Source organism: Arvicola amphibius, chromosome 7 (assembly GCF_903992535.2).
Source record: "Arvicola amphibius chromosome 7, mArvAmp1.2, whole genome shotgun sequence".
NCBI classification, from domain to species: domain Eukaryota; kingdom Metazoa; phylum Chordata; class Mammalia; order Rodentia; family Cricetidae; genus Arvicola; species Arvicola amphibius.
In genome coordinates this window covers 41,934,209-41,958,229 of record NC_052053.1, presented here as the reverse complement: position 1 = coordinate 41,958,229, position 24,021 = coordinate 41,934,209, and the positions used below count along the sequence as shown (strand labels likewise).

The 24,021-nt window shown below is 48.7% G+C and overlaps 1 protein-coding gene across 1 annotated transcript in view; it reads left to right on the top strand.

Annotated features, from left to right (window-relative positions):
• Window positions 1–1,967: 1,967 nt before the first annotated feature.
• The window catches only part of Pax8 (paired box 8), a 34,671-nt gene continuing 12,617 nt past the window's right edge, over window positions 1,968–24,021 (top strand). Inside the window, exons 1-8 of the mRNA XM_042055376.1 lie at window positions 1,968–2,264; window positions 10,106–10,314; window positions 12,175–12,372; window positions 13,630–13,718; window positions 14,092–14,217; window positions 14,477–14,652; window positions 19,082–19,202; window positions 19,687–19,893. Coding sequence (XP_041911310.1) covers window positions 1,968–2,264; window positions 10,106–10,314; window positions 12,175–12,372; window positions 13,630–13,718; window positions 14,092–14,217; window positions 14,477–14,652; window positions 19,082–19,202; window positions 19,687–19,893 — 1,423 coding nt within the window. The remainder of the gene's footprint in view (window positions 2,265–10,105; window positions 10,315–12,174; window positions 12,373–13,629; window positions 13,719–14,091; window positions 14,218–14,476; window positions 14,653–19,081; window positions 19,203–19,686; window positions 19,894–24,021) is intronic.

Below are 24,021 nucleotides of genomic sequence, written 5' to 3'. Positions count from 1 at the left end.
ATTCTGCCCTCTTGCAATGGGCAGCCTTGGGCAAACTATGTACCATCTCTGCTCCTCACCCTGTTGTATGTAAAACGGAGGCAGTGTGCTTTCTACTTCAAGGGCTATTGTGCGAATTACATGGAAAACGCACTTAGACGATTGTGCTTGGCTCAGGAAGGAGCGTGTTTCTCAATGCTGCCTACAGTCGGTGATACCTAAGCATTAACTAACCCAGGAAAGGGGCTGAATATAGAACACAGCCCACCTCCCTTCTTCCTTCTCTTTTCTCCTTTTTAAGGGACGATATTGGTAAGATACACGTCAAGTTTGGTTCTTTTCAGCGACAGCCCAACCCAAAGAAAAGCTCTTCATTCACCCTTTGTGTCTCTCCTTCGGCACCTGCACAACCCCCTCTTCATACGCAAACACTGAAAATGAAATAATCGTACTAAGCCTTCTCAGTGCCCCTACCCTCTGGTCTGATTCAAGCTAGGGCATCTTTCCCTTCCTTCTAAACAAAGCCTTCTAACCTGGCTCGGAGTTACTCTTCGGTTTGGCTGAGATTCAGACCGTAAAAGACCCAGGGTCGCTATCGCTTCTCCCCACTTCCTTAAAGCTTGTAGAGGAGCAGAGCAAGGCAGATTCAAGGCAGGCTTCCAAAAGAATGCCCGGGAGTCAATGAGTAACCACCTAGTCATGCACTTCAGGAGGAAAAGGGAGCTCTGGCCTTATTCTTGACCCCCAAAGCATCCAGAGCCAAGGTTCTCTCATCACAAAGGATTCTGAAATAATGAGAACAGAAAACAACCCAGGCAAGAGGGGCAAATGTGGCGGTGGTGGTGGGATTTGCTACTTGCTGAGCTGTGAAGAAGTAAATGGAAACCACTACAGAAAGAACCATCCAGAAAATCATACCCTAAAAACACGGCTATCAAAACAGACACAAGAATAGCAAACCTTTGTGGATCGCTTACTGAGCTCAGGTTCAAACAACATACCTAAGCAGAAAAAATGAAGTCTCTGCCAAGGTGAAATGCGGGTTTTCTGGTCTCTGTCCCACACAGCTTCAGAGAATAAAAACCAGTGACTGTCTGAACCCCATCCAGGAATCATTGCCAAAACACATGATGGCAAGCTGCTCCTCAGTGGCCGTGTCCATGGTGGGGAGCAGACGGCTGGAGGCCTTCCTTCTTGTTCTAGGTGGTTCTTGGCAGCATCGGTCCAGCAGCAGCTGCTGATCTAGATTCCAGATCTGTGAGAGCCAATCGTATGCCTCCAGCAGCATCTGGGCAAACCAACACACTGCAGCTCCAAGCCCCAGGATGGAGCTGGAACTCCCTTCTAGATTCTGACATCAGCTTTTCCCTTTGTTTCCTCCAGTCCAGGGATAGCGGCTGCTTCCTATGATTGCACATCTGTTATTCAAGATGTTTCGACCAGCAGTATTTCAAATTTCAGACCTTTCAAGATTTGGGAGTATTGATTGTGTGTGTGTGTGTGTGTGCGTGTGCGTGTGCGTGTGCGTGTGCATGCGCGCGCGCACACACACACAATCTTGAGGATGAGACCCAACTCTCATCATGTCATTGGCATTCACTTATGATTCCTATACTCCTTATACATATAACCCAAAGGCCATTCTGTGTGAGGTTTCCACCCACCTGTCTTTTCGCTCACAGCCTTCAGAGAAGTCAGGTCGGGAACATGTAGCTTGTTGGTACTAAAGAAGTTTATGATCTTTGAAAACATCTTGTACTTGGGGAATTTGGATTAGGGATGATCGACCTGCATTTCTGAGATACTTTTCTTTGTGCTTGTGTATCCCTTGACACGCAGGAAATTCTGTTAAAAAACCCCTCTGCTGGAATTCCTAGGAACAGGTGTCCATCTTCTGACCATACTCTGAAGCTTGGCATTACCATGATGGAAAGGATGCCATGTGTTCTCTTTAAACATTCTTAAACGTGGGAGTGGTACACGCAGACATGAACATGGAAGTGGTACATGCAGACATGAACATGGGAGTGGTACACACAGACATGAACATGGGAGCGGTACACGCAGACACGAACATAGGAATGGTACACGCAGACACAAACATGGGAGTAGTACACACAGACATGAACACGGGAGTGGTATACACAGACACGAACATGGGAGTGGTACATGAAGACACGAACATGGGAGTGGTACATGCAGACACGAACATGGGAGTGGTACACACAGACATGAACATGGGAGTGATACACGCAGACACGAACATGGGAATGATACTTGCAGACGTGGGTTGGGATGTACTGATTTCCAGCTATGTAACTAGGAGTTGTATGGAGAAGGCAGGTGGGAGACCAGTGAGCCTAGGTTCCACTCCTGCCTGTGTGGATTATGTGTCAACTATGAGGATTTTTTTTCCTTGATTACCTTGAAATGATCCCATCTCTCGTTCCCCCTTCATTATTCTTTAATTCTGCATCTGTTGTGTCCTTGTGTGTATCTAACACATGAATCACACATTTGTCTGTGTGTTTGTTTGGCAAATGTTTAACTCTTCTTAGACTCCCTGTTGCTGGACCAATTTCAGTGGAAATGTTTGGTTTGTCATAGTGCGTAAGACAATGTCAAATGCATGGGTCTTTGAATGCTGAAGGCAGCAAGAAGATATTGGTATAAATATTTACGGATAGAAATGCTGTAGTGAGTATTCTGTATGGGAGAATGGAAGAGGCTCAAAGCAGTTGGCTAATTCATATGGGATATATTTAGTTAACATGTTACATAATTTATCAATAAACTTTTAACAGAAATACTTTGATTGCATTTGGCTTTCAGTCTGGTAACAGATGAAGGTCAATTTTCACTTATATAATTATGCAAAGATACTTGGGTCATCCCATACACCCTTCTCCTCATTCAAATTTTTCCTGACTGTGAACGTTTCCCTCATCATTTTTAAACAAGTTCCTCAAAAAAAAAAATCATGACTGATGCTGCATTTTTGATGAATACTATGCAATCAACATAAGGAATGCTAGGAAAACATCCAAACGAGGCTCAACCTAGTCACTTGTCAACAAAAAGTGAAGTCCTCAAGGACAGTGACTCAAGGTAAACAGGAGCTAATTAGACAAAAGGACGTGCAAAGGCCCAAAGGCAACACCAGCACTGACAGTAGCCAAAGACCAGCGAGTAGGCTCCAGTAGAAAACAGCACGTGATACAGCCGAAGGGGAAGAGGCAGCCTCTAAGTAAGCACAGGGCTGTAGTCATTGGCCCAGATGGCCTGGGGTGGTGGCAGCTGCAGCGGTGGTGGTGGTGGTGGTGGTGATAATTTATTACTTAAGAGCTTTCTCATAGGAAGTTGAACGCAAAGGGGAAGGGGTGCTCCTTGGTACTCACAGTGCTACATAAAAATGGATTGTAGGTAAAACCCTAAGAAAGGGCTGAAGTGAAGGGGTGCAGAGTGAGAACAGCACCCGGGTTTGAGAGACGTTGTGGAAAGAGAAAACATGGGGGCACTGCAATGGGGAGAGTGACAAGCTTACACTGTTCATATAAGGAACCAGGAGATTGACATGGGAGCCTCTCGAAGTGGGAGAGTCTGGCACCCTCTACCCACACGTCACGAAGTGTTTGAGCACATGCCAGGCACGAAGCTTGACCCCTCCTCCCCCCGTAAGAAAAGGGAGGAAATGGGAGAGCCAAAAAGGCAAGTAGGATTACTTCTTAAGGCATTTGGGTTGAAAAGAACGGGAACAAAGAGTTTCCCAGTCAAGAATAAAATTTCCAGGTAGGGGCTAGAGAGAGCACACAGATGATAGATTTCATTTTATTTGTAGATCCAGACTATAAACCTAGTAGACAGTGAGTGGTTAAAATGTTTTTTTTTTTAAGTAGGACAATAAATTATAGAGTCAGTTTCAAGAACATTTGAAATGTGAGCGGTCTATGAGAAATGAATGAGAAAGGTAAAGAGGAGCCTTACTTAGCCACTGCCTCTCTTCTCTAACTTCCCTTAGGATGACAAATGGCAGGCACAGAGATAGACACCAAAGATCAGGCAGGGAGATGGGGCAGAGTGGATGCATGTCCTTCCCAGCAGGACAGCTCGTTGTCTGTAAACACAAGGATCTGGTGTGCGCATAACCTTATGATCTGAAGTGATCTGGTGTGTACCGGCTTGGTACTAGAACATTTTCCTTAGGTACAGTTTGAGTCCTTGGATTTTTTAATTCCATAAAGGTATAAAGCCAAGAGGGAGAGGTTGGGAGGTTGGAGCCATTGCAGACCTGTAAGCCAGTGTCCCGGCGAAGGGCAACACCAGACTGAGAACATCAGAGACTCATTAGTATCAACAAGGCTTATTCTTCATGGAAGGGAAGTAGCGTGGTATGAAGGGTACCCCGAGGCAGCCTCTGCATCTCTTACTGTACAGTCCTGCCATGGTTCCAAAGAGTCAAGCCCACCTTGACTCTCTTTGGAGCTAAAGGAAAAAAAATCCCCAGACAGTAAAATCAGTTTTTTTTTTTTTTTTTTTTCCAGCACAGCACATTGAGCTATTGTTATTTTGGGCTGGAACTTTAAGGAATCAAGATGATAAAAAAGAAAAACAGTATTGTAAAATGAAGTTTGAGGGTCCCACAAGAGGGACCCTGAGTCGGGTGCTATGTATGTATGTTGGCTTCTTCCTTTGAGGAATTCATAAAGATATCAAATAGATAAAGCAGTTGGTCAGAAGTCAGTGATATGATGATGGGTCAGGGTGCAAAAGATTGCGGGTGCAGGGAAGGTGTGCTCCTCTTTTAAGTGCTCAACATCAGTTCGTGCAATGCGAGCTTCGAGCGGTCTTTGTCTCCCGTCCTTACTTCTCAGAGCCTTTTAAGTAGAGAAGGAATCAGCAGTGTCCTTGGACCTTCTGAAATGGTCATTTCCCCCGAAGGTCGCTCTATAGCAAATGTCACCTAAAGCTTTAGAGCCTGCCAATCAAGCTAACTCTTCTCTGATCAGGGACGCTTGCATCGCCCTATCTGAAGACCTCCATACTCAAGAGTTTTCTTATATCCAGCCAAGCTTCCACCTACACATCCCCCTCTCCCCACTCACAGTCCTCTAGACATACAAAAGGCCTTTGTTTAGGATGCTTCAAACCTCCTCCTGACTTCTGCTTTCCTCCACTCAGCCTCTGGACCAACCAGGGAGCTCCTTCGTAACCACTGGCTTCCGACCTTAAGGCCCACCTGCCCATAAAGTACAAAGTAGCAAGGAAAGGAGGTTAGTTACAGTGGACACCAGCCCCTCACTGAGGGCAGGAAGGAAGCTTGCACCCACCTCTGGGCATTTGGTGGTGAATCACCTAGCGAAGTCCACTCCCCCACACCGGACACAGAAAATACAAAGGCCCTTCCATAACAGAACTCAGTTCAAAACCTCAACCCGTAGAGGCCACCTTCATAGGCAGCCAGTTGACTCTTCCCAATCTTTCTTTCATGCATGATCTATAGAGGCGGTAAATGGCATTCTAATTGGTCAAAGCACCAGGACTTCATGCAATGAACCTTTTCCTACTTCCTGTGACCATTTGTTTGTTTGTTTGTTTGTTTCTAGGCGTTCCTTTGATTCCTCTCTGATTGTCTGTGTACTCCTCCAAGGGACTTCTATCTTAACATGGAGGTTCCCAATTAACCTGATTGTGTCCCCTGATAGGGATTTAAACATTTGTGTCTTGTTCAAGGTTACGCATACAGGGCTCTGTACTCGAGTCACCATTGGCATTTTGCTAATATGTGTTGAATTGAAACAAAAGGCATCAAATACACGTAATGATTACGATTCTTGGGGAAAGGTTGGAGGAAGAGAGGATATGATCTTGTTTGTTTTGTCAGCCATTGCCCAGTGCCCACTCTAAACCAGTAGTCCCAGCACTTACGCAGTCTGGAAGCTTCTTAGAAACACACTTTCTAAAAAGTTTTTATTAATTCTTTGAGAATTTCCTACAATGAATCTTGATCAGATTCATCTGATTCCCCCAACTCTGGCCAGATTCCTCATCTCCCTATCCACCCAACCCCTATCTCATGTGTGCATCTCTGTGTGTGTGTGTGTGTGCATGAATGCATTGCTGTGTACATGTGTGTGTGTGCACACACGCTCATCAATTCATTTGGGTCCAGTTTGTGTTGGTTCCTGGGAGTGGAACGAGCTGTCATACCACTGAAGAGCTAACTTTGCCTTTCCTGTCGGCAGTCAGATACCAGTAGATCCCCTGCCAGGGTTGGGACTTCCTGTTCTCTTTCCCTCTTCCATGCCGGGCTTTTGTCTGACTTGAGTTTGTGTGGATCTTGTGAATGATGTCATCATCCTGGTGAGTTCCTATGTGCAGCTGCTCTGCTCTGTCCAGGAAGTCATCCACCACCTCTGTCTCACAGTCTGTCCACCACCAGTCCCTCCCCGTTCTGCACAGATCTTTGAACCTTGAGGGGAGTCTTGTTTTCTTAAAAAATGCTATAAAGTCCCAGACGGCAGCTGTAGGCAGGCAGCGGACTCTGGGAGCAGCCAGTCCCAAGGCAGAGACGACTGTGGGTCCCTGCAAGATCCCCGGGGACCATGTGAGCAGGCGGCGAGCTCACAGAGCAGTGGGAGCCCAAAGCAGAGACTCACTGGTTCCTAGGAGAGCCACACCAAGCGGGTGTGAGCCCAGTGGGTCTGGAGCCGCTAGCAGGTCCCGGTGCCGAGGAGCAGCTCACGGCGGGGGCATGTGGACAGGAGACAGAGACATGGACAGACACAACATGTTGAATATTTATTCAGGGGGTTATGGAGGGGAAAGAGAGAAGGGGGGCAGAGAGAGAAAGAGAGAGAGAAGAAGAGAAAGGAGAGAGAGGGACAGAAAGACTGAGACGCATGCACACGCCAAGAAAGGACAGGAAGAGAGAGATTCAAGATGGTGGTGAGAGGTCAGGGGTGGCCAGGAGTGGGAGTGGCTTGCTCCTTAAAGGGCCAAAAGAATAACAGGGAGGGTATTATATACATGTCCCATTTTGGGTTGAACACTCCAAAGTAACACATTCTCTTCACAGTGAACAGTTGTGGGTATCCGACAAACACAAATTCTTGGTTCTACCCTAGACTAACTGATTTAAAAGCTTAAGGTTGTCTTCAATGGGTTTTTCTTCAATAAACCCTCTTGTGACTCTGGTGTGTGTTTCAGTTGGAGAACTACTACCCAAGTGTTAGGGCCAAGCCAGGGTGGTAGCATTCAACCATGTTAATGTTATAATGAAAACCTTCATATTTCTATCAAGGCTTTCAGCTAAAGAAATGCTTCTCTACCATCACCTCACCTTCCCAATGCAGTGACCAGCAGACATAGTGAGAAATCCTGCCAAACTCCATTTCATGCCAAAGTTACAAACAACCAAATCTACTCAAATGATACAACTAAAATATATAGAGTCAAGGCAGAAACCTGTCAAAGCCTTTCCTCAATAAAATAAGTCCCCAGAGAAGTCACAGTTCAGGGGGCCAGAGATGTGGCTGGTTGCTGTGCAGTGAGCTTCACTATGGTCCTGAGGATGTGGGTTTCAAGGACTCTGTGTCAGCCCTTAGGCTAATTTAGGGTATAGTTTGTGCTATGTCTATTGGAGAACCACATGAGTAGATTGTCCTTTTTGTTTTGTTTTTCAGGAAAAATATAAAATCTGACTGACAGAGAGAGAGAGAGAGAGAGAGAGAGAGAGAGAGAGAGAGAGAGAGAGAGAGAGAGAGAGAGAGAGAGAGATTCTAGTGCAAAGATCTATGCCTCATGCAGTAGAAATTCTGGAACATGGGAACAAAGTAGACCTGCCTACAGTCTTGTACATTTGGATAGCTGTCTGATGTACCCTGGTGTTCAGTGTCTAGATCCCAAGGAGTTAAAAAGGCAACGATGAGGGAGTGAGGGCCAATTTCTCCACTAAGCACAGCATAGCCAGTGAGGGGCCAGAGGAACAAGTTCAAGAGCAGAGAAGAGCCACATTGTCCATCGCCTGGGCTGGGCTGAAAGTCCCCAAGACATCGTCCAATTCATGTAAAAGTATTCACTGGGGCAGGTGGCCTAGAACAGGACAGGTAGAAGCTGTGCCTGGAAGATGGACCGCCATGTCCCTCCTGCTTGGTGTGTAGCCAGTGCAGTTTTCCTCTTGATTTAATGCCCGGGACAGAGGCTTTTGACCTTGTTTGTTTGTTTGTTTCAAGGGAAATTATCTGTTCTGTTGAAGACATTATGAGTCCCTGAGGATAAATTGGGAGGTGGTTTCGAATGTGCTAAGTCAGTGGGTGATAATGGGCACAGTGTGCCCAGCAAAGACACTTCCTACCCTTGTCCATACATATGGTTAACTGGTCACACTGGCCTGGCACCAACTTTCCCTTCTTACCGGCTGACTCGCTATGACTCTCCGTACAATACTGGCTACTTTGTAGTAAGCTTCAGGGAGTCCTGAGCATTTGGGCTTAATCCATTATGCTCTACCAACCTTTAGAGTTCTTAGACATGGATCGCGAGATCCAGTCCTTGGTGTGAAAAGACGCTAGTCATGCCTAGGCAATGTCACTGTCCTCCTAAGGTTGCAGAGACAGGGTCAACTCCAGCTGTCAATCAAGGACCCATACAGCAACAGCAAGTCTTGGAGCTCTAAGCTTTGTTTGGACCCTGGCTGCTTTTCACATAAGCTGAGTCATTCAAGTCAAGCCACTGAAATGCTCTTTACGGTCTTCTGGAAACTGGACTTCTCCGTTCTGAAACTAACCCACTGTGGATCGTAGAGTTGAAAGTATCGCAAATCTCACAGACTCCCACCCTTTCAACCTCAGAACCTTTGCTTGTACCTATTCCCGTGGCTCAGACAGGATAGCCTTTCTCTCATCTAATACTTCTTTATTAGATGAGTCATGAGTCTCAGCTTGAACTTTTCTAAGAACCCCTCTGTGCATCTCTGATTCTATCTTTTCAATAATTGCCTTTGTAAGCAGGAGATTCCAAGAAAGGTCATGAGAAATGTTGATTAGCTGCTCTAGGCTCCTACTGTAATAAGCCCAGTCAGGTGGGTGCCAGTAGGCAGATGGCTGTATTCACCTTGGGGCTTCAGGACCTGATAAAGCACCTGTCACATACTAGGCATTCAGTAGATATGGCTCTGACTAGCTGTGTATGATCAGAATGAAGTATAGACTCAGTCTAGAGGGGAGAGGTCAATCAGGGAAGCAGCTAAGGGTTGGCTTGCCATGTACTTTATCTACTGCCTCCACCCAAGTCTGACGCTGGGCTATGCACTCATGGGATGTCTCCTACTGAGGTCTCTGTTTGCTGTTTTTAGTTCTCTGGCCTGTCAAAGAAAGAAGAAAACTTGGGGTTGCTCAGGCGAGACAGCCACAGACAGGGCCTAGATCCTGTCTCAGTCAGAGACTCTCTCCTGCACTTCTTTTGTGTTCTTGTTACAAAACATGGCTCTATAGCTGGGCGAGGGGGCGCACACCTTTAATCCCAGCACTCGGGTGGCAGAGGCAGCAGGGAGGGTCTCTGTGAGTTTGAGGCCAGCCTGGTCTACAGAGTGAGTTCCAGGACAGCCAGGGCTACACAGAGAAACCATGTCTTAAAAACCAAGGGGAAAAAAGGTTCTGCAGTTTAAGAGGCATAAGACAAAGGGAAAGACAGCTTGTTCCATCCTGCGCCTTCATTTTACTGAAAAGATAAGGGACTTCAGGGGGAGAAGAGATATTTTCTCCAGTGTCACTCAGTGAGCTGAGTGTATCAACTTAAGAAAAGCCTGTCTCCTTCCCTCCTTTCATGTCTGCAGATGGAGAAAAATGGGGGAAAGAGAACACTGACAGAACTTGACGTAAAGGGCTGGGCTATGGAAGACATGGAGCAGATTTAAAGGGTCACCAGACAAGAAATGTGCTCCTTTTGTATCCTCACATGTCAGATGGGGTGAGCTGCTTATACCACTTGTGCCAGCCTTTCCAGGAGGTGTGTTTCTCAGCAACGTGGGGCGCACGTAGAAGGAGTGCTGGTGGAACTGACCGTGGAGTGCCCAGACATGGTCACACTCAGTACTCATGCCCAAGGCTGCTTCTCACCCAACATTTAGCACCTGGTTCTGACAATTGTCCCTGACGATCCTGTCTTTTCAGGCCACGGAGGGCTGAATCAGTTAGGAGGGGCCTTTGTGAATGGCAGGCCTCTGCCGGAAGTTGTCCGTCAACGCATTGTGGACCTGGCCCACCAGGGTGTGAGGCCCTGTGATATCTCGCGCCAGCTCCGTGTCAGCCATGGCTGTGTCAGCAAGATCCTTGGCAGGTAAGCATGAGATTGACCACACACTGCCTTTCCCCGCAAGCCTTGCCTCCTCTGGTCGACCTCAGCGCTGCGGGCCCACATACCACGCGATCTTACGTGTTTCAAGACACAACTTTCAGAGAGTCTGTCAGAGAAGCCATGAGAGAGTCTGATGAAATTCACAGGCCAGTCCTGCTGGAGTCAGCCTCTAGGCCAGGCCTGTGGCTTTTGTAAAATGTCCAGGAAGCACAAAGCTCAGAAATAGGGAGGAATGAAAAGCATCGATCTGTAAGGCTCTGCGCGGTGGCTCACAACCCTGGCTGTGCCAGGGAACTCTAAGGCCTCATAATAAATAAGAAGGTCAGAGTCTGGTCTCCAGCACAGACAATAGAAGGGAACGGACTCATTTATGCATATCCACAGCCGCCGCCGTACTCACGTGATTCTAATTCTTTCAGTTAGGGCTGAGAACCACAGGGCACAGGTTCAGAAGGACAAGAACTATCAAAGCCTATGACGCTTGCGTTGGAAATAGTAGAGAATTTGGAAATTCCAAAGTCCCATGTCCTGTCCACCTTACTCCCCAACCTGTCACACACTGACCCTATGTAGATTTAAGGCAAACTCTGCTTCAGGGAAGTAAAGGGGCTGGGCTAATGGACCATAGAGAGCCCTGGCTCTATGCCTGAAATTATTAGAGGGGAAGGAAGGCCTTTTCTTAGGGCCAGGGAGAGACTATTAGAAGATTGCAGAGTCCCAGAGAGGAGACGCGCCCTGAGTGGCGATGACAGTGGCGTTTATAAAGACCATTTTATTCATTGGCAGAAGAGACCAGAGACCACAGTAGGCCAGAGGGCATCCAGATCAAGCCACAAATCTATCGGCCAGCTAGTTGGGAGGTGGATAGGTTCTGGAGGAGGAGGAGGCTCATCTTCGGGGGTTGAATCAGGGCGGAGATTCCAAGTGAGGCTGGACTTTAGAGTCTGGGAGAAGCAGCTTCGACATGAACCATGGAAGCTGGTAGAAAACCAGAGGGCAAAGGGTGAGGGGACAGCTCAGACTTGGACAAGACAAAGGTGACCCAGCAAGAAAGTAGAGGGGTCAGGGACTCCAGCTGGCTTCCCTGGTAAGGCCAGGAGAGCAAAGGGGCAGAATTAATTATGCTAAGAGAAGTGGATAGGAAAAAAAAACTATGCAGGCTTGTGATTCTCCCGTCGTTCCCCCCCTTCCTTTATTTCTTGTTTTGAGACAGGGTTTCTCTGTGAAACATTCCTGGCTGTCCTAGAACTCACTCTGGGCCAGGCAGTGGTGGCGCACACCTTCAATCCCAGCACTTGGGAGGCAGAGACAGGCAGATCTCTGTGAGTTCGAGGCCGGCCTGCTCAACAGAGGTAGTTCCAAGACAGACTCCAAAGCTACCGTGAAACCCTGTCTCAAAAAAACCCAGAAAAAAAAAAAGAGAACTCACTCTGGAGATCAGGTTGCCCTTGAATTTACAAGAGATCCGCCTGTCTTTGCCTCCCGAGTGCTGGGATTAAAGGCGTGCACCACCACTTCCTGGCCCCAGGGTCCTTTCTTACAAGGGAGATCTTTGTATGCTTCCTGATGCTGGCCAGAGGCAGAAGACAGAGAACCCAGGGTGAAGTCTTTGCAGAGCGGATTTTGCTTTGGTAGCTGCGTAAATCTACCCACACAAGAGAAGTGGATTGTGGGAGAGAAATCCAGTGTTGGGCTGAGCAGGAGTTGGGGGAGGGGCCTGTCTCACTCCCACACCTCTCTTTGGGAGATCCAGAGGGGTCAGAAGCACTTGGCCAGGTTCCTGCTTAAAGGCCCCACCTGCTTATCGGGTAATTTTGGGGGGGGGGTTCTCTATTGGAGTAGGTACTACGAGACTGGCAGCATCCGGCCTGGAGTGATAGGGGGCTCCAAACCCAAGGTGGCCACCCCCAAGGTGGTGGAGAAGATCGGGGACTACAAGCGGCAGAACCCTACCATGTTCGCCTGGGAGATCCGGGACCGGCTCCTGGCAGAAGGCGTTTGTGACAATGACACTGTGCCCAGTGTCAGCTCCATCAACAGGTGAGAGAGGGCAGCTTCCGGTGCCCTCCTAGACCCCAAGGTTCTGGAAGATTCCTGTAAGAGACGCGAATGGCCTGGGTAGAGTAGGGGTTTTGGAAGAGGCTTCACTTTGAGGAATCAGGGAGGAGCTCCCGGGCCTGGCACATGTCCCCTCTCCCAGCCCTTCCTTGCTCATGCCATGGAGCCTCCCTCTGTCCCCACACTGTGTTGTGCTGTATCTTCCTTCCTTCCTTAAACACCCTATCCTTTTACTGTGTGCAAGGAGCTTCTTGAGTAGATCCCTTCCTGGCCCTCATTGGAGTACTTTGACACCTGGTCTCTTTTTCAATCATTTGCTCCCTGCCTCCGTCCTTCATGTACTCACTCATTCACTAACACATCATTCATTCATTCATTCCGTATTAGTTCCCAGAACACAAAATCCCTGTCCTTGTGAAGCTTACCATTTAATGGGAGCACAGACACAGAGTACCCAAAACAACAATGCAAAAATGCAGCTACTTGTCCTGCAGGGGCTAGGAGCCTGACAGCATGTGGGATAGCCTATGGTAACTTGTTTTTGGGAAATTGTGAAGGTCTTTCCCTAAGTAAAAAGCCGTGAGTGGGAGTTAACTAGGTGGAAAGCGTTGCCGGGCAAACTCCACAAGGACATACGGAAGCCTGTTGCTAAGGAGAACTTGCGCAGGAGAGGAAAGGAAGCCAGTCAAGAGACAAGAAGAACCTGAAGTATTCTGAGTATAAGGTGACAGAAGAAGCTGTCCCCAAGAAGTCTGTGGTCACCTTAACAGATTCCCACCTTTAAAGCACCCACGGCGGGCAGCTTTTAGTGTGTTTTAAGTAGGAAGCTTATTTGTATTTTGAAAGAGCTCCCTCTGACGGAACAGGAGAGAAACAGAATATGTGGGGTGGGTCACTTCGGGACTCTCTAGAGGGACAGAGCGGATGGTGGCACACACTCAGGTGTTAACAATGAGATACAGAACAGGGTCAAGTCCAGGGAGGCTATCCAGGTCAAATCTACAAACCCTGCTAAGCTACCCCTGTATTTCTGCCTTGAGAGTTCCATGTTTCTGGTCAGGACACATGACACGGAGAAAGAGGTATGAAGAATGAGGTGCGGTCATAGTTTGATGGTCGACTCATCGAGTTGGAGACACACATAAGACATCTAATTGGGTTGTCATGGTGACAGGATCCTGGAGAGCCACAGCTTCTATTTCATCCTCTTTCTCTAACAATCCTTCTGCTCCCTCACAGAATCATCCGAACCAAAGTGCAGCAACCCTTCAACCTCCCCATGGACAGCTGTGTGGCCAGCAAGTCTCTGAGCCCAGGACACACACTGAGTGAGTGCTTAGGGGTTTGGCTGTTCCCATACCCTTGAATGTAGACCCAGTCCCCACACCCATGTAGACACAGACGCATACAGACACACAAAAACATACAAGTGTTTATATGTTTGTACACGGATTGAGTTATTACCCTGAGATAAAGTCAACTTTCACACTCATGGGAGACTCACAGGAACATGGGGAAATGGACACACTTCAAACAAATATTCTAGGAACCCCTCGCACTAGCAGGCCCTTGGAAGGGAAAGACTCTAGCTCTCCAGGGCCTCTGGCCACAGCATGGCCTGCGGCTTTGAACCTATGGTGGCGATAGGGGCTGTGGGGAGCATCATCTCTCATTCTGACACTTTTCCTTCTTCCTTTGCAGTCCCCAGCTCAGCCGTAACACCCCCAGAGTCACCCCAGTCGGATTCCTTGGGCTCTACCTATTCTATCAACGGGCTCCTGGGTATCGCTCAGCCTGGCGGTGACAACAAGAGAAAGATGGATGATAGTGAGTTCTTGGGGGACCTGTGGGTGGTATGAGACACAGGATACCACTCTGCTCCAGCTTTAATAGGAAGAGAAGGCTTTCTTCTGCCCCAAGACTGGGTAGGGTTCTGACACTCCCTATTCACAGGCGCATGGGTCCTTCCTCTTGCTGACCCTAACCCTTACCTTCTCAGCCCGTCTGCTCCTCTGCTTTGGCCACTTTGGTAGCTTGGCAGAGGGGTCCCTGAAAGCTTTCTTCCTGCCTTCGCGGGGGGCACTAGGTGACCAGGACAGCTGTCGGCTGAGCATCGACTCACAGAGCAGCAGCAGCGGTCCCCGAAAGCACCTTCGGACAGACGCCTTCAGCCAGCACCACCTCGAGCCGCTCGACTGCCCGTTTGAGCGACAGCACTATTCGGAGGCCTATGCCTCCCCCAGCCACACCAAAGGCGAGCAGGTGAGAAAGTGGGGTGCAGAACCTAGGCGGGTTAGGCAAGGGCAAGAGCAAAGCATGAACTCCAGCCATCAAAGCAAGTCCAAATTGTTCCTAGGGGCACAGGGCACACACTTGATGCAGTGTCCATTATTCGCATGCCTTATTCCCAAGATGTCTTGATGCCGCCTGCCCTCTTCTCCCAACCCGAAACTGAACTCTGAACTTAGTTGGTGGATTCAGTGCTCCTTTTGTCCTCCATGGCCTTCTCCAACAATAGAATCAGACCCATAATTGGAGCTAAGGCTCACACCCTTTTATGATGACCTCAACACCACACCTAGCCCCACCTCCAGTCTCTCCCTTTACGCAGCCCAGGATTCTGGGTGACTCATGTGCTCAAGTACACTGACCTCATTCACACCTCTCTGCCCTGGTACACCATGTGCCCTCCTTGCAGGAAGCCTTTCTTCTCACTGCTCTACCTGGAAAAATACCAGCTGGCTGCAATGACTCAGCTCTATCTCTGTTTCCACGAATTTGTCCCTGCCCCTCCCCCCCCACCTGTGACTCACGGCTCTGGCCCCTGTCATCCTTCCTGTCTCACGCACATGGCTTCTACTGACTTCACAGTTCATCCTAATAATCTCATGGGTAGGGGTAAAGGTAACAGACTTCTTAAGGGCAAGGTGGCCTTTTCAGCCACGCCCACTCTCATCTCTAGAGTCTAGCATTGTTGTTATTCATTATTATTTCTTTTTCTATGGTGATGGAGATCAAAGCCAGGGCTTCACACACACACACATGAGACAAGCCCTCTCCTTTTGAATAACATCCCAAGTCCGGGATTTTAATGGCTACTCCACAAAGGTATATCAAAGGAATGAACCAACAAATCAATTGAGAAATCAAGAACGCTAAGACACAAGCTACAGGGGGTTTCCCTCTCCAGATCTTAGGCATGGAGAAATGGGTTATAATGGGATAGCTTCTCTACAATGCAGGCAGAGATACGAATATTACCACACTGAGACCAACAACAACCTCATAATGCTAACAACCACTGAGATACATTTAATATGTCAATGGTTCCAAAGTCTGTCTCCCTTCTTCCTATTTACTCGAATACCTCAGGAAAGAAACTCTTTGGGGTATGACCTATCCGTCCTCTTGGCTTGAGGCAAGTCTATAAGTACACCTTTAAGACCTGGGGGAGACAATGCTGATGCTAACAAGCGGTTGAAACATTGCCAATGAGTGGCTGGGCTGCTGGCCCTGCGCCAACCCCCACAGCTGGGTAGGCAATATGCGTCAGTGATTTTTATCAGCCTCGGCTATGACAGCTGTGAACGGTGTAGACAAAGTTGGCTATCAGCAGACCCAGGCAGAGGGCCTGGGTGCACTGCTGATAATCAGAGCATGGCTCCAGGAGGCAAGTGTTGAGCCTGCAGGAAGCTTGTTCTATGGTGGTGAGCCTGCAAAATGCAATCTGCATATACTAGCTCCCCTTGGGGGAATAATGAAGCCCTACCGAGGAGACCCCTGGTATCCACTAGGTCCTAGAGCCATTTCCTGGCTTCATCCATAAGTCCTCCAAAGGACCTTACTTGGTTAGAGTGAGCCCTCGGGCCATGCTGATGGGTATGCAAGGAGGATCTTAGGATCCTCTTAGAACTACAGAAGACTTGGTGGCCACGCAGCCTGCCTTTTCATTTTGTATGAGGATTACTCAGGATGCGGAGCATGGGAGGACTTGGGGAAGCAGATGATTGCAGAGTTTAGGGCTGCAAACCCTCATTTCATTCATATAAATTGTTCTACCTTACCAATGTTTGACATGGCAATTCCATGAATTTCATTTTTTTTTTTTTTGAGACAGGGTTTCTCTGTGTAGTCTCGACTGTCCTGAAACTGGCTTTGTAGACCAGGCTAGTCTCAAACTCACAGAGATCTGCCCGCCTCTACCTCCTGAGTGCTGGGATTAAAGGTGTGTGCCAGGGCATTCTTATGTAAAGAGTGAATAAAACAAGAGTATTTGAAAGTCATTAAGTCTCTCTAACCCCTCAGCCTCATGGAGTAAAGTGAAGCCCAGCCCAGTGTTCCTCAGCTCTTCCTTCTGTCCTTCATTGACTCATCAGGCTGGATTGTGAAGGGCAGAAAGCACCTAGCTTGAGCCTCGCTCTCCTGTGTATTGTGTCTGTGTCACCCAAAGGAAAGTGGTCTTTCATCCAGGCACATAAAGCTTGGCGTCTTTGGGAGACGCCATACCTGGTCTTTGCATGGGACAAAGACATACACTTCTCTGAAAAATCGGTGAGGGCGAAAGTGACCTCATTTCTCTTAAGAGTGTCACCCCTGGGTGCTGTTAGAAATTTGTGTAGCTCTTCCTCTACATTTTACGTCCACCACTATGTGAATCAACAGAACGAGGGAGACTGTTTTGAAGACAATCCAAGAATATGGCAGTTAGTGACTTTTCCTATCATAGTAAAATACATCTATCATCACTTCTTGCTGAACATCTGTGCTTGCTGAGTATTCTGGGCCAAACAACACTTTATTTAAAATTACAATTAATACTTAATCAGTCTTGTGCAGTTAGATTCTAGGACACCTATCCTTTAAGGTAGGGGAGGAAAAAAAAAAAGCCAAGGCTCAGAGAGTTCAAACAGACCACAATTTCCTGCAGATTGTTGCCGAATCAAGACCCTAAGTCATTTATTTCAGTTCTGAATCATTATTCTCTCCTGCCCCCAATTCAAGTTCAAGCCCAGAAAAAAATAATTCAGTCATCACTGACATGTTTAAGATGTTAAACGCAACATCACCCAAATCTCTAGCTACATAGCTTTCCTTTCCTCTTTGGCCCGAATTTGGAACAGAAGTTTGATTTTCAGTAAGTGTTTTACTGTCAAATCCACACATTCACAAGACATTTCCAACTTTTCCTTACATTCTCGAGAAATTGGGTGTTTTGTTCAGTTTCATTAGAATCCGACTCTGAGCAACTCCACCCTGCCTCTAAGTAGGCCCCCTTGGAAGAATGGAACCAGAGTGCCATTTAGTCCGTAATTGCTGCTACATGCTGATGGTGCCCTGGTGGCCTCCACAATTGACTGCAGCTTCCAAAAGTGCCCTGCATGCAACCAGAAAGCATTGTGACTCCTTGGAGAACTGAGCTCAGTGGAAATTACAGAAAGCAATTGTCATCAGCAGTACTGTTATATAACCAGGGGACACTCCTTGACTCCAGTCTCACACAACAGTTCATATAGTGCTTTTGTGAACTGCACAGCATGACCTGGGTGTGTGCAGTGGATGTGAGCTGTCTTTCCCTGGGAAGGACCGCAGGGAGCCAAGGGGCGGGTAGGCTATGCTCATGTCTTTAGCCTAACAAATTATTTTTCAAAGAGTGTCTGAGCCATCTCATACTAGCGAATACCAGGAGGAGTTGAAACAAACTCTTATTGAAGATGACCCCAAGTACTTGATGGAATTCTTTTTTTTTCTTTTTTTAAAAATGTTTTATTTATTTATTTATTGTGTATACAATATTCCGTCTGTGTGTATGCCTGCAGGCCAGAAGAGGGCATCAGACCCCATTACAGATGGTTGTGAGCCACCATGTGGTTGCTGGGAATTGAACTCAGGACCTTTGGAAGAGCAGGCAGTGCTCTTAACCTCTGAGCCATCTCTCCAGCCCTTGTTAGAATTCTTGAAACAAAATGAATCCTATATATCCTTCATGGCAAAACTAAATGTTTCTACTTGCATGTGTAATGCAAATCTGACATAGTCTTACTGGCTTGTATCGCTGGGTTGCTCAGCGGGAACGATAGCAGCAAAGCCCAAACGTGAACAAGTGTAGAAGTGATCGCTGACATCAGTCTGGGGCAGCAGTTGGTAGTGTGAGCGCTGGAGCTGGAATCCTTGCTTCATCCCTAGCCCCAGGGAAGGGGGGGGAGTGTCTTCAGCTCTGCACTTGCATTTCCTACCTAAGTCAGAATCGGTTATTGGTAGATAGAGTCTCTGAGCAGCCCCACCTGCTCCCTGCTCCAGCCCTAGACAATGTACTGTTTATGGGTTCTAACCATATGAAGAGATAGGAAGGACAGCAGCAGCCAATCAGGACATGATCCTCTGCTGGCCGCCCCCCAATCACATACCTGGGTTTCTATGCCACCCATAGGCCTTGAATTCTATTCTGAAGCTTGGAAGGGGGAACTCCAAGTCAGGTCCTGAAGAGTTTTCAGGCCTTTGAGCAGGAGAATATGATCCCATCAAACATGCCGTGTTGAGCCAAGAGTGAACAAGAAGGAAGGCACAATGAGCAAGGGAGCTTCTCCTGGGCAGACTGGGGCCACCCAGTCCAGAGACAGGCAGTGGGGTCAGAAGGAAGACAGGCTTGCTCAGGGGCTTCGCTCTCCCCTGCTGACTTCTCTTTGTTCTTCAGGGGCTGTACCCACTGCCCTTACTCAACAGTGCCCTGGATGATGGGAAGGCCACCCTGACACCTTCCAATACACCCTTGGGACGCAACCTCTCGACTCACCAGACCTACCCGGTGGTGGCAGGTAGGATGCCCAGATGCTCCTGAGCCATCTGAACCCTACTGTGAGGGTCAGGATGGGCTTGGGGCTGGGGAAGGCAGAAGTGTCTGGCTGGCAGGAGGAAGGTGTTTGGGGTGTGGACCTGGAAAGAAGTGGGCTATGCTGACTGGGCCTCAAAGTGGAACAAAGGGAAGGTGCCTTCGGTCTCTGGCCCCTCCTGGATTTCCTCACTCCCTCTTGCAGGGAGAGGCTGAGTACACACATACTTCAGTTGCCACATCCATCTACACCGGCAGGTGGCGCAGCAGGGCGGTAGAGCCTCCAGTTCCCCCATCTCATTCCATCTGAGGAACACTGTGTAGCCCCGGCTCCCCATCCTAGACTCCTCCTACAGCCGCCGGGCCTGCCTGTCCCCATCCCCTCGGCCCATCTCATGGCTTGGTTTGTGCATGTTCCCGCCCCATCATCTCACATCCCTCTCTCCTTGTTGTCTCCCTCCCTCCGGCAGATCCTCATTCACCCTTCGCCATAAAGCAGGAAACCCCAGAGCTCTCCAGTTCTAGCTCCACCCCTTCCTCTTTATCTAGCTCCGCCTTTTTGGATCTGCAGCAAGTCGGCTCTGGGGGCCCAGCAGGTGCCTCGGTCCCACCCTTCAATGCCTTTCCCCATGCTGCCTCCGTGTACGGGCAGTTCACGGGCCAGGCCCTCCTCTCAGGTACGACAGGGAGGTCCCGGGCTCTGTAGTGTCGTGGGGTGGGAGGGAGGTCATCAAGGCCATCCATCCCAAAGTCCTCCGGTCTGAGGCTAGTCCCATCTATAGCCCAAATCTAGCCCACCGCCACCTTAATCTCTAGTTTATTCAGCACATGGTTCTTTCCTTTTGGGAGAAGTTAGGAGTCATTTTGGGGGTTCTGGGAAGTGGGAGACATCACTTCAAAAGCCTATGAGGAAATAGGGACGCATACAAAGGAGCAAGGTGCTGTAAAATGTAAACTTTTAAAAAATAGTCTCAAAAAGAAACAAAGACAAAATGTGAAGTGGGGGGGGGGGCGCTTGAGCCAATTTCTGGATCAACTTCCTGAAAAGGAATGTCGGTCAAAATTTGTGGCCCGCTTCACGCCCAGGGGAGTGGCGGCACCATTCACTGAAGGCCTCCCTCATTTTGGGTGACTTGCACAGCCTCACAGCTGGAGGCGTTGAGGTTCTTGTTCTGGCTTAAAGCCTGAAGTAGGCTAGGGACGTCCGGAGCAAACCTCTATATCCTGATAAAGGAAACAGTCCAAGAGGAAGAGGGGTCTAACTACAATCTCCAGATGGGAACAGAGTAAGGGCTGACCTCTCGTGTGTCTAATCCCAACTGGATCTTCCGAAAAGACCTTGAGCAATGTCAGAAAGCGTCAAAGTGGGGTTTGGGCTGAGGCAGAGACAGCTGAATGTCTTGTTATATCTGACTGACTATTATAGTGGGGGCCCTGCGGGGGGGGGGGTCCCAGAACCAAGAAAGGAAGCGAGCTGCCATCATTGGAAGTCTCCTGTGTGAAGAGATATGTCTCCGTTTGAGTCTAGACAGTTCATGACAGAGGGCATGCCTCCCTGTTTCCTGCTCCCTGGCCCTGTCACCTCGAGAGGTGATGAGTGAGATAGGGAGACTCGGTCAGGGACAGCGCAGAGTTAGGCAGTCTAGGCCATCTGGACCAGCAGTTTTCCAGTATTCTACAGATTTCTTGCAATTTGAAATGAAAGCCTTTGCCAAAGCCGGGTGTTTCAACCAGAGCAGGGTAGCTCCATCTGAAGCAGGAATGCTGCCTCCAGAGGCCCACAGGCTTGAGAAGCCGCAGCAGTGTGACTTTGGCTCCCACTGCCTTCAGCGGTTCTGAAGGCCCTGTGACCTAAACCCAGGCTTAGCATTTTCTATTGTCTGACAGCTGGTATTTTTTCCCATCCCTGTGCATCCACGCACCCCCGTGAGGGAGACGGGCAATGTGAGGGCGGAGAGGCAGTGGTTAAGAGTCGGAAGGAAGGGAAAAAGTGTTGACTTGGGGTTTGAGATTTCAGGAGAGTGAAGTCAGCAGAGATGGCTCATTTGTTCTAAGCAGAGTGATTAAAAGGCACAAACCTGTGAGCTGAGTGAAATTATGTCAGCTGGAGGACACAGAATAGGAGGTGGAGGAGGGGAAGGGATGGTCTGTGCTTGTAGGGGCACAGAGGCTGCAGAGCAGGGCTTGCTTGCTTGCCTCATGGGGATGAGAGACTGGGAAGCAGGTGAGGGATATGGCTGAGGGTGACAGACGCGTGATCCAGAGCAGTTCTGCCATTACTGTGTGAGCTGCAGAGTCGTGGCTGAGAGAGAAGGAGAGACAGTAGCTGGAAGGATAGACAAATCATCACAGACACAGCCTCCTCCTCCTCCTCCTCCTCCTCTTCTCCCTCCTCTTCCTCCTCCTCCTCCTCCTCCTCCTCCCCTTCCTCCTCCTCCCCCTCCTCCTCCTTCTCCTCCTCCTCCTCTTCTTCTCCTTCTCCTCCTCCTCCTCCTTCTCCTCCTTCTACTTCCTCCTCCTCCTCCTCCTCCTTCTCCTCCTCCTCCTCCTCCTCCTCCACCTCCTCCTTTTTTTCTGAGACAGGTTTTCTCTGTGTAACACTAACTGTTCTAGAACTCACTGGGTTGACTAGACTGGTTTTGAATTCAGAGATTTGTCTGCCTCCACCTCCTGAGCACTGAGATTAAAGGCATATGCCACCACCACCCAGAGACATAGGCTGCATTATAGCTTATAGTTAGAACAGCCTAGGGCAGACTTCCTCGCCTGGAAGCCCACACTTTCTCCCATTCTATCACCTTCTAAAGTTGGAAGTATCCCTGTCAATACGTACAATCGGGGTGGATGCTTCTCTTGTCTGTTAATTTAGTGGACATGCTCTCCAAGTCAGCTATAGGACTAAGAGGATATCCAGTCTGTGGGCTAAAGCAGCTGACAACAGATACCAGGTGGTCACCCAGGCATTAGGTAACCAAATATGTAGTTTAGAAGACCCTCAGCCCAGTGACCCCCACAGCCAGGTCTAGATATGATCACTTCTGAACGGCTGGCCACAACGTTAAAAATCTAGTATCGAGGCGAAGGCTGTAAGAAGAGCCTAGAGTGTACAGGCTTGTGGGATCTGGGATCCAGGGATCCAAGAGCAAGAAGCAAGTGAGGACTGGAGTTTGGAGAGCCAAGCCCAGATCTTCAGCTTAGGGACAAGGTAGGTGGCCGCTAATGTTTAAGCTGAGTTCAGGCGATCGGTGCAGATCGTTCCCACCTGAGGGCTGGCCAAAATGGGCCCTAAATACCCATCACTTGACTGAGCCCTCATGAGGTCGAGAGAACCTGTAGGGGTGGAGGAATGTTAGAAATGGAATGAGTTTAGGAGCCTGGGAGCTATAATCTACCCAGGCAAAGAGCTAAATCTGAGAGAAAGAGGAGGAGGCAGAGAGCAACGCATTCCCGGGATTCTGCCCGAAAAGAGGGTGGAAGGGAGAGTCAGGAGTTCTCATTGTGAAGTTAGCCACACTCAATCCTGCATGGATCTTCCCAGTCCCCTTCTCTCTGTGACCTTGCCACCTGCTGAACCTCTTTTACCCGCTTCACGGACTTTTTCTCCCTGGGTTCTGTGAGTGTTGTCTCCAGAATGACTGTTCTCTTAGCCTTGGCTTTTTTTTCTGGGTCAACCAAGAAACAGGAAACACTAGGACTTGGGCAATAGAGAGATTTACCTCCAGTTCCTGGTAGTCCCCTTTAAAACACCCTCACCCACCTACCCACCCAGCCGCCTGTTGGATTCCTACCCACTGGCCAGGACAGTGACATCAAGGACATCCTTGTCCTTGCTGTTCTGAGACTGACCAGCTCAGCGGATGGGAACGCTGCAGTTAGGTTTTTATCAGCAAGGGGCCCAGGATCCTCCTCCATTCTTCTGTACAAATTATATTTAGTCCTGCCAAAGAGATTTCTGGGTTGCCATAAATTCTCCTTGCTCTCAGAACAAGATAAGGCATTGAAAAGGGGTTACACTGAGGGCAGACATCAAAGGGGCCAGATGAAATAGTCTAAAATCACCTCAACCCCTCCGGATTCCTTCCTCTAGCCGGTGGCTTTCTGTTCCTGCAGTCTACCTCTGATTAGAATATTTACCAAGAGCTCTGGGGGGGGCGTTCCAGAATTTTCCTAGAGAACCCCGCTTCGTAGCCTGCCAACCTATGTTGAGGCCCATGTCAACATTTTAAAAAGAGGCCCCCATTGGAAGTGTCAAGGAGGTGGAATTGAATCGTAAAGAGAAATTGATTATGAAGAGCCTTCAAAACAGAATGGGGAGCCGGGCGGTGGTGGCGCACGCCTTTAATCCCAGCACTCGGGAGGCAGAGGCAGACGGATCTCTGTGAGTTCGAGGCCAGCCTGGTCTACAAGAGCTAGTTCCAGGACAGGCTCCAAAGCCACAGAGAAACTCTGTCTCGAAAAATCAAAAAAAAAAAAAAAAAACAGAATGGGGAAGAGGGTGTGTCTGACCAAAGGGTGTGCCCATCTCCTTTTGTGGGGTGGCTTCTGTTGTTTTGTCTCGTAGACTGTCCAAGATTCTCTGCTGTTGTTTTACTTCTTGTCTTGAGACAAGTTCTTACTATGTCACTCACTCAGTCACTGTGTCCTGGAACTCACTGCAGACCAGGCTGGCCTGGAACTCACAGAGATCCTGCTTGCCTCTGAGTGTTAGGATTAAAGGCGTGAGCCACCACACCTGATGTGGTTCAAGATTCTTGACCCTCTGAAAGAATTTGTTGTTGTTTGTTTGTTTGTGTGTTTCCAATACT